At 52.2% G+C, this 11,550-nt stretch overlaps 4 protein-coding genes across 4 annotated transcripts; 2 read left to right on the forward strand and 2 right to left on the reverse strand.

The window, feature by feature from the left end:
- Positions 1-1,399: 1,399 nt before the first annotated feature.
- On the forward strand, positions 1,400-2,307 carry J4E88_002749 (uncharacterized protein; the record flags this gene model as incomplete). The annotated part of the gene is made up of 5 exons (XM_049396407.1): positions 1,400-1,509; positions 1,565-1,630; positions 1,695-1,770; positions 1,821-2,037; positions 2,102-2,307. 5 exons carry the CDS (start codon positions 1,400-1,402, stop codon positions 2,305-2,307), a joined length of 675 nt encoding a protein of 224 aa, XP_049257755.1.
- Positions 2,308-2,393: 86 nt separating this feature from the next.
- Positions 2,394-4,848, reverse strand: J4E88_002750 (uncharacterized protein; the record flags this gene model as incomplete). Its single annotated transcript, XM_049396408.1, has 3 exons — positions 2,394-3,974; positions 4,042-4,427; positions 4,845-4,848. 3 exons carry the CDS (start codon positions 4,846-4,848, stop codon positions 2,394-2,396), a joined length of 1,971 nt encoding a protein of 656 aa, XP_049257756.1.
- A 1,161-nt stretch (positions 4,849-6,009) lies between these two features.
- J4E88_002751 (uncharacterized protein) lies at positions 6,010-7,860 on the reverse strand (the record flags this gene model as incomplete). The annotated part of the gene is made up of 1 exon (XM_049396409.1): positions 6,010-7,860. One exon carries the CDS (start codon positions 7,858-7,860, stop codon positions 6,010-6,012), a length of 1,851 nt encoding a protein of 616 aa, XP_049257757.1.
- A 1,604-nt stretch (positions 7,861-9,464) lies between these two features.
- Positions 9,465-11,147, forward strand: J4E88_002752 (uncharacterized protein; the record flags this gene model as incomplete). The annotated part of the gene is made up of 1 exon (XM_049396410.1): positions 9,465-11,147. The coding sequence occupies one exon, from the start codon at positions 9,465-9,467 to the stop codon at positions 11,145-11,147; it is 1,683 nt and encodes a 560-aa protein (XP_049257758.1).
- Positions 11,148-11,550: the final 403 nt, after the last annotated feature.

The following is an 11,550-nucleotide window of genomic DNA, read 5'->3' on the forward strand; positions in this document are numbered from 1 at the left end:
TCATCTGCTCCCTCTGTCGTCAGCGTTGCACCGACCACCACCAAGTCGTTCAGATCACTGCACATCCGGAATGTCAGTGTGTGTTTGGCGAGACGTGTCTGCTGCAGTGGTTGAGATCTGGAAGTGCGGCGAGTGGCACTTGTCCGAGTTGTAGGGCTGTGCTGTTTAATAGGGGTGTTGATGATGATGAGGATAGCGATAGTGATGAAGATGGAGACGGAGATGAGGACCAGGATGAGGACAGCGAAGAAGGCGAGACTCAAGGCGACAATGCACGCGGACGACAGCGAACAAGACAGGAAAAGGGGCATCGCCCTCGTCGCCGTAGAACGCCTTCGTCTTCGCGCCCAATATCACGAGCATCCTCCTCAGCCTTTTCTGCCGTTGTCTCCGTCACAGCACCACCTCGCTCTTTCCACCGCCGTCGCCGCTCACCCTCTCCATCCCCATCTTCATCTTCATCAGCCACCTCGCATACCCTCTCAACCCGACCCACACCCACTCTCAACCTCACCCTGGCAATCGACACCCTAGCCACCGACCTCTGGGCCGGAACCTGGGACCTCGTAACAGAAAGCTGGTCGCTAACCCGAAACGACGCTTCGCGCTCACGTAGCATAACCCGCGCGCAGCTCGTCATGCTGGTGCGTGATGTCAATCCTTTTGAGGAGGAGTTGGAGGATGCGGTGCTTGAGCATCTTGTTTTGAGAGCGAGGAAGATGGTGGTGAAGCATCGGCGGAATGGGGAGTATGATGATGGAGGGGAGTTGAGGGCGGAGAGGGAGGATGTGAGGTTAGCTGTTGGGTATGGGGTGTAGATGGTCCGTGGGCGTGTTTGCTTTTGCGCGTGTTTGATCGTTGTACGTGGTCTAGATCTCGTGTGTAACTTTATGGAGTTTGCTTTTTTGTTATATTGGTTCCCGAGAGTGTTGTCACATGTGAATTCGAGGAGGGTAAGCGATAGTGGTCATACAGCAAATGTATTCTATTCACATAACCTGTCTAGATACTGCATCTGGATAACGAAAGCAGCAAACCTCACATTACATAGCGCCTATCAACTTTAATGCTTCCAAATACCCTGCACGAACGCCCGATTGACCCCGCAGAACCACGGCGGCTACTCCCATTTCCGAACCACGGACATGCGGGTCATCCGGTTGTGGCAGTCACGCCAGCCAATCGCAAACGAGGGATATAGTTCCGCTCCACCACCTCTTTCCCTCCCCCTGCTTGCGTGCGCCCCACGTCATCGATAGGCCGCAGTCTAGAAACGACAATGGCCATTGTTTGGCAGCCTGGCAGGCCTATATAGTCAAGGTGGGTCTGGGACTTTCTGCTGACGTGCGTGCTTGCATATTGTCTACCACTCCCGAGCGATAAGTACTTGCGGAATTTCATGTACGAACATAAACCCGAGAATATGGCCGACGAGAAGAAAGAACAGGTGAAGCGTGTTGCGGCGGAGAAGAAGGACCAGGCTGAGCGTATGGCTGCGGAGAATGGCATGTGAGTTTGTGGTGCTGTGAGGCCGAGATGCGATGGGTTGCTAACGGAGGAGTAGTGCTAATCCTTCGGGTGCGATGATTGCGGCTTTTGCGCCCATGTATCTCGCTGCCATACCTCTTACGTACGTCTTCTCGGGCTCTTGAAGCCGTTCGTTAAACTGGACTGGAACTGACTGGGTCGAATAGCTCCTTCCTCACAAAACCGAACAGCGTTACACAATCGCTGGTTCACGCGCTCATCAAGTTGATCCCTGGTGTCACAGTACGTTCATTCTTCTTCTACGCTGTTATCACACTAATGGCAATCTCCAGACAACAGCGATAACATCCGGTCGCGCGATCCCCGCCCTCTCAGCTCTATACATATTCTGGACCTTCGGCGCATCGGGCGCGCTCTCCGCAGCAGGACAAGCCATGGGACGCGAAGAAGGTCTTGATCTGGAACATTCGAGGAAGCATATTCACAAGCTCGATGGACTGCCACTGAGGCTTAGGAGTGCGCATTATGCGCTTATGGAGAACTTCCCTGGTAAGTCGAAATTTCTCGCAGTGCCCCCTGTCAGTAAAGATTGCTAACGTGGACGTGATTGCAGGCTTCGCCCTTGCTGCCGCGCTGGCGCAGGTCCTTGCGCCTCGAGACGCACAGATCGTGAACCTACTGGGCTACCATGTCATCGCCAAGTTGCTTGTGCATTACCCGTCGTACCTGAGTAACGTGGCTCTACCGAGGACTGCTGCACATGTCACTGCCACGGCGGCTTTGATCAACATCTGCTGGAGGTTGGCGGCTGGCAACTAGAATGGAAAGAAACTTTGAAGTAGTGTTGATTAGGTAGAGACTACTATCCGAAACTATCCAAGACGTGCCCATGGCTACCATCCTATCTATGCAAGGAAGCTCATCTTGCTACTAGTACCGCTCTTGTACTTATATTCCCTCTCATAGTAGTTCTGATCAACTACATCCTCTTCACCGAGGAGATCCTCACCTGCGAGAGCCTTGTCGTGCAGGACCATGGTTGCAACCTTCGACTCTCCCAAGCCGTTCTTACTGGCTACCCTGCGGATCTCTTGCAGAATACGATCCGAGAGCCGTTGATACATTGGGTCCTCAGGAGGATTGTCGCCTCCTGGGCCTTCCTTGGAAGAGCCACCATCGCTCTCAAACGGTTCGAAGTACGCAACGACCGTTTCCAGCTCAGAGAAGTTTGCCAAAACCTCGGCGTAGGCGGCAAAACGGTTGTCGAAGCCGGTGATCTGCGCTCCGGTAACGCCATGTATCTTCCCAGCGAAGCCGTCGTGCTTCCATGGTAGTCCAAACATTAAGTGTCGAAATCCCAGCCGCTTGAGGTTGGGACGGATAGCCAAGATTTTCTTCAGCATACCTACGTTGAGAGAGTTCGCCCCAAAGCTCAGATCACATGAGTCCAGGTCGGAATGGCTGGAGATCATCCGAGCCAAGTCCGGCTGCCAAGGGTTGAGCGAGACGACTTTGAGGTCTTTCAAGGTCGAGAATGAAGCGAGAAACGCCTCAAGACCGTTGGGATTCTCCTCCCAAAGCTCTTCAGCGTAGTCCCAGTTCTGCACGTCCAGCTTCTGAAGACTGACGTCAGTAGCCATGAAGTGTCTGAGGAAGCGGGGTAGCAGCTGGCAGTCATCCAGTTCGAGCCGGCGTATGCTGGAGAAGTTGATGCATGTGTAGGTATCCAGGGGAAAACCGTGGCCAAAGTCGAAGTGACCGAGGCTCAGATGCGTGATGTTGAAGCAGCGGATGGCGGGGGGTGGCGCAGGAGCCATGTTGAAGATGTTTGCACAGTCATGCTCGGGCCATCGCATCGACCATGCTACGGATTCGAAACCTTGTGCGGTCGGGAACCCAAAGGCGCCGAGAACTCTACGGAACATGTTCACCGACGTGCCTGTCTCTGAATTGCGGTGTGACATAGCCTTGTAACCGCCACCGTGCACCAGGAGTGCGTCTTTGCTTTCTCTTCGGGTAGGCTGGAACGTGTAGTTGACTGAAGAGTCCATCATACGGTGTGGCTGCGGGATAGAGTCACAAGCCCATGGAAGATACAACTCTTTGAGGTTTTCCTTCAGTGGCATCGAGTCGGCATCGAATAGCATCTGGAGATAGGTATCGACCTTGCGAGTGAGGGAGACGTCAGTAAGCCGAAGCTCCTTCAGCGGTACGTCACGGAGCTCCATGAGAAACTCAGCCAGAATATATCCGACTTCCTCATCGTTCGAAGCAGAGAGCGTCAGTGTTCGCGTCTGGTGAAGTTTCATCTGGTCCAGGGTACATGGCAGATAGGTATCCGCCATGAAGCTAGCGTCCTGACACGGGCTTTGGTCGATGTTGATGGCCACGTGTTGGTAGAGAGGGCGAGCAGCGGGAGCTTGAAGATATTTGCAGACCTGAGTGACGTCGTACAGGAATTGTCTACCTTTCTTTTCATGGTATAGCTGTATCAGTTAGCAGTGCTCCTCTGCGTTTCGCTCAAGCATCTGGAAACTCAAGTTCTTTACTTACATGCTCCATAACATTGTCTAACAGCTCTACGGGGAGCTTGAGCAGGCCTTGACGCCCATTGGTCGGCGTTGTGGGGGCTGGTATAGCGACAGGCGCGGGGATGGGTGTAGGAACAAGTGCGGGGATGGGTGTAGCAATAGGCGCGGGATCGTTCAGTTTTGGTTTCTTCGATACCGCATCCTCTGACTGCGATGAAGAGCGGGAGCGAGGACGCTTTGACGGAACTTGACCCGGACTCGCTGTGTCCTTGTTCGCTGTAGTATCGGGCTCTGCGCTGTCGCACTTGGCTCCTCCGGATGCGGGTTTCTCTTCTCCAAGTCCAATGGACGTGTGAGGGCGCTCCAGTGGAGCGAGATCGTCATTCGATGTCATCTTGCCAGTGATCTCTGTCGACCCGCGCGACAGTCGCCAAATTGATCCAAGAAGTCGGGAGGTGGGAGGAAGGTGAGGGGCAGGTGAGAGAGATCAAGTGAGAGAGAGATCTAAAACTGTGTCAACACCGCGACCGTTTGCAATATTGCGTCACCCACTCGAGGCGCGCTAACGCGCACAGTCGCCCACACACCCGCTACAAATACCGCTTGTCTCACCCGTTTCCTCTCTTTACTTTCTACCGCTTCGCGTTCCCAAGATCAACCGCACTCCTCAACCCTCTACTCAACCCTCTACTCACTCTCTACTCACTCTCTACTCACTCTCTACTCACTCTCTACTCACCCCTCTACTCATCTCTCTACTCACCCTACTCACCCTCTACTCACCCGCGCCACCCCATCGCGCTACATCGTAAGTGATCCACCAACCCATCTGTTCTACTAAACGTGCAATAGCCGCCTGGAGATACCCTCCAGCCACATCACTTCGCTCACCGGGTGGAAGCGTCGAGTCGGCATAATAGCCACCAAAAGGCTCAACTTGTGTGGAGGGGACCCCAGGCCAAGCCACAGAAGCTTTCAACAGTTTCGCCAGTGCGAGTTGATCTACGACCGGTGGTGAGCGACGGAGACGATACGGAGATCTTTAGAGGTCTACTTGGAGGCTCGCTGGTGCCTTTGAGGACGGTCGAAAACCCAGCCCCCGTTCTACCCTTACCCCAACGTCCGGCATTCAACATAACCGGGAGGGAAACGCAGAACACCTTTTTTTCATTGATACGATTGCTTTACGCCGTCGATCGAGGAAGAAAGAACATGGTGACATTCAAATGACGAGACTGCTGATTCACAAGTGTTTGGACCGGAGATGGCGAGAATGACCAATGGCGGGGTAACTGGAGTATGTCCGCATCATCAACACCGCTGAACATAAGAGATTGCGCTAAGAGTGAGCGCGAGGTCTTGATCTGAGGAAGAGAGACAGCACGTACATGATTTGGGGGAGGGAGCGCGCGGTCACAAGGCTGGTGCACTCGTCGCGATCGTGTTCACGTCCATCTACATCTAGCTACGTAGCGACTGAGACATGACTTGCGACTCGCAAGTTGAGTTTCGCGTGACGACAAATCATCACCATCGGACTCACAATCGCGCACCAGCAACGAAACGGAGCAGTTCACTTGCTGGACCCGCGTTTCTCGTGAACATGGACGCAAAGTGATAACGAACAAGTACAGGTTGACAAAACGACGTAGTGAAAGTATTTGACATGGAAGGATGATTGGAGAATGTGAGAAATGCGCCGGAAACCGAGTTTCGTGGCTATTCCACGCGACCACACATCCCCCATAGCGAGACCCTCTCGACAAACTCGGTGTCAAGTATCAAGATGACACAATCATGGGCTTTGGGGTTGAGGAGATTCGTGTTCATGGCGTGAAGGAACAAGTGGTAGATGTTGTCGTGCTGGGGTTTCGTGGCTGACGTCATATCCCCACACGAACCTGATTGGCTCCTTCCAGCCACCCAAGGTTTGCGCTGAAGATGGCAGCAAGCTGATTTCGTCGGTCGGCTGTGTTCTTTCCGGTCCGGCTTATTCATGGTAATATGAAGATGTATTCGCCCTTCGTCTCAGTGGCCGCGCGACTTCAACAATGCGATCGTCATAAGAGTCTCTCGCGCCTCTGACGCCTCTGTGTGACCTACGAGTGCTGCCGTATGTGATCTCGTTCTCAGGGTTTGCGCCGCGGATGACGAGTTCTGCCATGCCATCCTCGGTTGGGATAAGCTGCATGGTACGGCCCTCCAGGTCGCTGTTGAATTGCAGACTGAGCGGGGCACTTGAATTTACTTTCAAGCGAATCTCGTTGTTACCGTTGCTGATAACGGTGGCATCACCACTCTGCATCAGTGCGTTAATGTCTTTCCTTTCCACTTCGGATTCGTGCGGCTCATCGTCAGATGATGATACACTCGCCCCACGTCTTAGTGATCGCTGTACTTCAACAATACGATCATCATAAAGATCCATCCCTGATTCTCGTCTCGAACCACGTTCTTCGGGTTGGCGCCTGTCAGCCTGAGACGAAGGCAATGTCGGACCCGGCCCTGTGGGCAATACTCGCGTACTTTCGGATGTTCCGACTGATCTTTTCTGATCGACATTGGAGGCATGAGAGCTCTCGGCGGCCGGTTCGTTCTTGAATGCATCTTCCCTTGTTACAGCCAGCTGTTCCTCCCTCATCTGTTCAGCTTGATCGTTGGGTATAACATTCTCTTGTGGCCCCCTCTGCTTCACCCGGTGCTCCCACTCCGGAATGTAACGTGGAGGTGGTAAGGGCCGCGGAATTGCATTGCGTTTCGCCCCCGGAATCACCATCGCTGCATCTGCATGTCGGATACTAGACTGTTGGAATTGCGGCGATAACAAGAGCCCGTCACTGCCGTCACTAAAATCTGGCCCAAAGGCCTTAAGTGACCCGTCATTGGGAAAGTTATCATTCGGGAATGGACCACCGTCCAGGTCCCTAGCTTGGTCGTATCCGGTAACGTGTGGGAGTCGATTTTCATCAATCGGCTCATCTGCTTGGATACTTCGGTCGGATTCCGCAGCGGATCCAGTGATATTGGACGTCCTCGAAGCCAACATGGAGACAAGAGGTTCAACACGGTCAAGACGCTCTTCTTCTGGAAGGTTCATCTCTCTAGTGGTTTCTATCAGCGGTGGGCGGTTTACCTCCTTATCTACACCCAGGCTACTTCCAGTATGATAACCTTGAGTTGTGTGGTCTCTCCTGTGGGCTGGTCTCAATCCGGCAAGACTTTCGTTATAGGCTCTTAAACGTTCTTCCAATTCTGCATTCTTCACTTCTGTGGACGCTACTGTATCTTCCATTTTCTCCAGATTAGATTCCAGGTCCGCAATGTGAGGCTCTGCGATCTCTTGATGTGGAATTGACGGCGGCGGGTCCAATATCATTGAGGGTATTTCCCCGAGATTGACAGGTTTAGTGCTGTTTTCGCGAACGGTCTTGTCGAATTTTGTCGATGGTTCTGCGTTCGTATCATATGACCGTAACTTCTCCTCCGCGGCGACGTCCAGATACTCTCTAAGAGTAGGCTCCATGTCAAGCTCAGTAGCCAACGGAGGGCGGATCTGCTCAGGCTCACTCGCGTCTGAGAGGTCCACGTCACCATCTTCAGCAGCGCTCTTTGAACTGGGGTCGCTGTCATCGTCTCCCTGAACATCTTCCTGGATATCTTGTTCATCATCCTCGTCATCACCGGGATTTGCTGGGAGAGCGAAGAGCGCTAACTGTTGTTGGTGGCGGCCCAGATGCTTTTGCAAGGCCCGCAATGTCATCTGCTGACCACACAGCATGCACTCCGTCTTTACATTGAGGGTCGCATGTTTGGTTGAAGTACGCTTCAACGCGGAGAGCATGCTTGGGGCGGCCAAGTCTGAATGATGCTTTCGTACATGACTCTCAAAGCTGGACTCTGTTTCAAAAGTACAGCCGCATTCGTCTATGCATTGCCACTCAATCCGATGGGCTTCAAGTTCGTGTGCAAACCACGCTTTGCGAGAGTCGTAGAGTCGATCAGCGATGGTACAATGTTCGTAGGTGCAACAGTACGGGTGTAAGTCTCGAAACACGTGTTGTCTGCCCGAATTAGCAATGTGTAGTTCAAGTCGTGATACGTACTTACTTCCACTCAGCTACTGTGTGGATTGATACCAGAAGAAAGCAGAGAGGACATTCGAAGAAATCTTTCTCGCGAGCTCCTCTGGGCAACGTCGGAACTCTAATGGCGGCTTTGTGAGAAGTAGCGTAAGATGTCTGCGATGCCACATCATATCCCTCATCGAGCACTTCGAGACCTGACACTTGCTTTACGCGTGTTGCTTCAGTACTATTTGTTGTAAATTCTGTCGTCGCTTTCTCAAAGCCCAGCTTTTCGACGTTCTTACTGAGCTTTTGATGATGCTCTTCTCGGTAACTCAGATATTGTCTTCGCGCAGACAAAGCGCGTCCCAACCTCTCAATAAGGTAGCGTGGCGCATCTCGAAACTTCTCTGCGACATGTTGTATATCGTGTTGCTCATAAAAGGATTTATCAATGCTGATGGTGCTTGTTGACTGACTGTTAGGTGCCGGGTTGCGTATGGCTATTGAGAGGCGGAAGAGTGAGGTGATCACAGACTTGATGCCTGCCACGAGCTGAAGGAGCTCTGTTTTCTCTTCCAGGTCAGCATCTGAGCTTTCCCCATCGGACACGATCGAGTCAGTATCGGAAGCCGATAGCTCGTCCCAAGGTCTTATCTCGTGCTTTACAATCGAGAGTGCTATCAGCATCAGTCCATGCCACAAGTCGTAGATAGTGCTAATACACACCGTCTCGCAAAGCATCGGACAGGGCATCAAGCTGACCATGAGTCTCCGATTTGAGATGAATGGCATCTCGAAGTCTACACGGTGTGCATTAGCCGTGTGCTATGAGCAAAGTCAATCAACAAGGGATTGGAATTTACCTGTACTCCAAGCTACGACGGCCCTTGCGATGCGCTGCGATGTTTCCTGCCCACAACTTGAATCGAGAGAATTCGTCTACGATCACTGCTGGAGGAACTTGGGCAGCGAAATGAGTATCCGCTTCCAATGCATCAGCAAGGCCCACAAAGTCTTGCGCGAGATGATCGACTCTCGTCGCGATGACAACATCGACTGGCGTCACTGTCGTCAAGCTCATGATGCCAGGTGGAAGGAACGTATGCTTTCTGTATGTAAAATGTGAAGAGGAGGCGTCGATGTCTTTCCGAGGAGGACTCTGCAGCCTGCCCGTGCCTCACCAGGAACCCCGCGACCCCGCTTCGTGCTACCTGCACCACATCCCTCAACACACATCGCTCAGTCGTCGATGATCATCATCAGACCTAAACTCGCGTTTTCGTTCGCTCATTCGGCTCTCTTCTCTACCCCAATACCACCGAGTATACCTTACATCGAACTTCGCACACCATAGCGGACCTAATTCAACTTCCATTCAATGGCGACGGGTATCGAGGCCGCCGGTCTTGTGCTGGGCGCTGTACCTTTGATACTTGCGGGTTTGCAATTCTATGCCGAAGGAATCAGTGTGACAAAACGATACTGGAGGTACAAGAGGGGTGTCAACGAGATTATGAATGAGCTGAAGGTCGAGACTGCTATGTGCATTAACAGCATCAATATACTGTTATTCGGGATAGTCACCCCTAAAGAGATGGTTGGGTTTCTGAACGATCCACGAGGCGCACGTTGGAAAGAGGAGAAGTTCGATCGAAAGCTTCGCGCGAGGCTAAGAGCGAGCTATGACCCGTACATGGCAAGCATCCACCAGATGGTGATCATAGCTGAGAAGTTCAAAGAGCGATTGAAATTGGACGATGCGGGAAGGCCTCAGTTTTCCGAGAAAAATGCATTCAAGGAGCATTACGAGCGTTTGAAGTTCAGTCTGAAGAAATCGGACTACTCGGAATTGATGGAACGGTTACGACGCGCGAATCTGGCCCTCGATCGCTTGACGAATCAGACGACGTACATCGAGACCCACACACCGGATCGTCTGTCAGTCCCGGATTTCGGCATGATCAACGAGAGAGCAGACAGCTTCCACTCCGCGCTGAAGGCAGGCTGGAATTGCCCGTGCTCGGCGCACCATACCGTCAGTCTGCGCTTGGAGGCACGCATCGACGCCGTATCGAGTGATGAGGATGAGGACGATGATGCGCATATGATGCGTGACCCATTCCACGTTCTTTTCCATTACAACAGGGATCATACGACTGAGCAATCAAGACAGGTTGGTGCTTGGTCCTGGGAGGAGGCGGATGTACGGGTCGATCCTATTCCAGACACTACACCGCATGTCCAACAAACTAGAGGTGTTCGGTTTGCAGCGCAGAATATGCAAAAGGCTGTGCAGGCAGCATTAGAAGCACGCCCGAACATGCAGCCCATAAAAGACTTGTGTGCTGCAATTTCGGAGCTCCAGAAACCACAGCGCGAAGTTTGCTTTTCTTTGCTTGCTAGCGAGATCGCGAAGCAAAAGTACGGTGTGCACATATACCCAACGAAACAGATGCCTCTCGACCCTGATACATGGTCGATTTCTTCGCTACACATGAGCTTGAACGACACAGATTTCGCTCGTCGCGATCGCTTGAAATTGGCAGTCACACTTGCTTCGAGTGTTTTGCAGCTTCATGAAACCCCATGGCTTGATCAGTGCTGGGGTAAAGACAGTATCTTCTTCGTGAAGCGACCCGGAATGACCATGTACGACCAGCCTTTTGTGTCATGGGACTTCAGTCGTACCACACCACCTGCGGAAGCTGGAATGCCCAAGTCAATGAATCACATCATCCGTAATCAGCCTTTATACGCGCTTGGTGTCGCGTTGATAGAGCTCTGGTATGGCAAGCCTCTTCAAGAACTTTGGAAGGATGAGGATGGGCCTTTTGATACCGGTGTACGACAAGTCGATATCCTGACTGAATGGAATACCGCGAATCGACTTGTAGACCATCTATACAGCGAAGCTGGTCGCAGATATGGCGATGCCGTTCGGCGATGCATCCGCTGTGATTTCGATCGAAGAGCTAATAGTCTGGATGACATTCAGTTCCAGCGAGACGTATACCACGGCGTAGTATCGCAGTTGAAAGAGAACTACGAGTACTTGTTTTAGCACTAGTCATACTCAGCTTAAACTTCCATCGTCATCTTCAACCAAGAGCATAAGCGTCGCTATCGACGACAAAGGTTTTGACTGTTTCCCAATCTAGCCGAAAGCGAGCATGACCACCCGCGAGTTATATATTACCCTGTCAATCAGCTTGAGTGCCAGATGCGGGTTGACGCAAGCTGGGCAATTGCATGTTCGGTAACGCTTCCACAGAGGCGGTAGCGTAGCGAAAGAAGACTATGCAAAAGCTCGTATGAGACCCTGCTGTCCCTCAATGCATGACTGAAGATCTTCTCATGTTGGTGAGATTAAGTAAATGTTGGAACAAAGAAGAGAGTATGGTCGGGCGTGGAACAGGCAGGAACGCTTGTAGACTCACACATTTATGGCTTCTTTGCATCGCAGT

This window comes from Alternaria novae-zelandiae (genome assembly GCF_023758075.1).
Source record: "Alternaria novae-zelandiae strain BMP 2774 chromosome Unknown scaffold_4, whole genome shotgun sequence".
Lineage (NCBI taxonomy): Eukaryota > Fungi > Ascomycota > Dothideomycetes > Pleosporales > Pleosporaceae > Alternaria > Alternaria novae-zelandiae.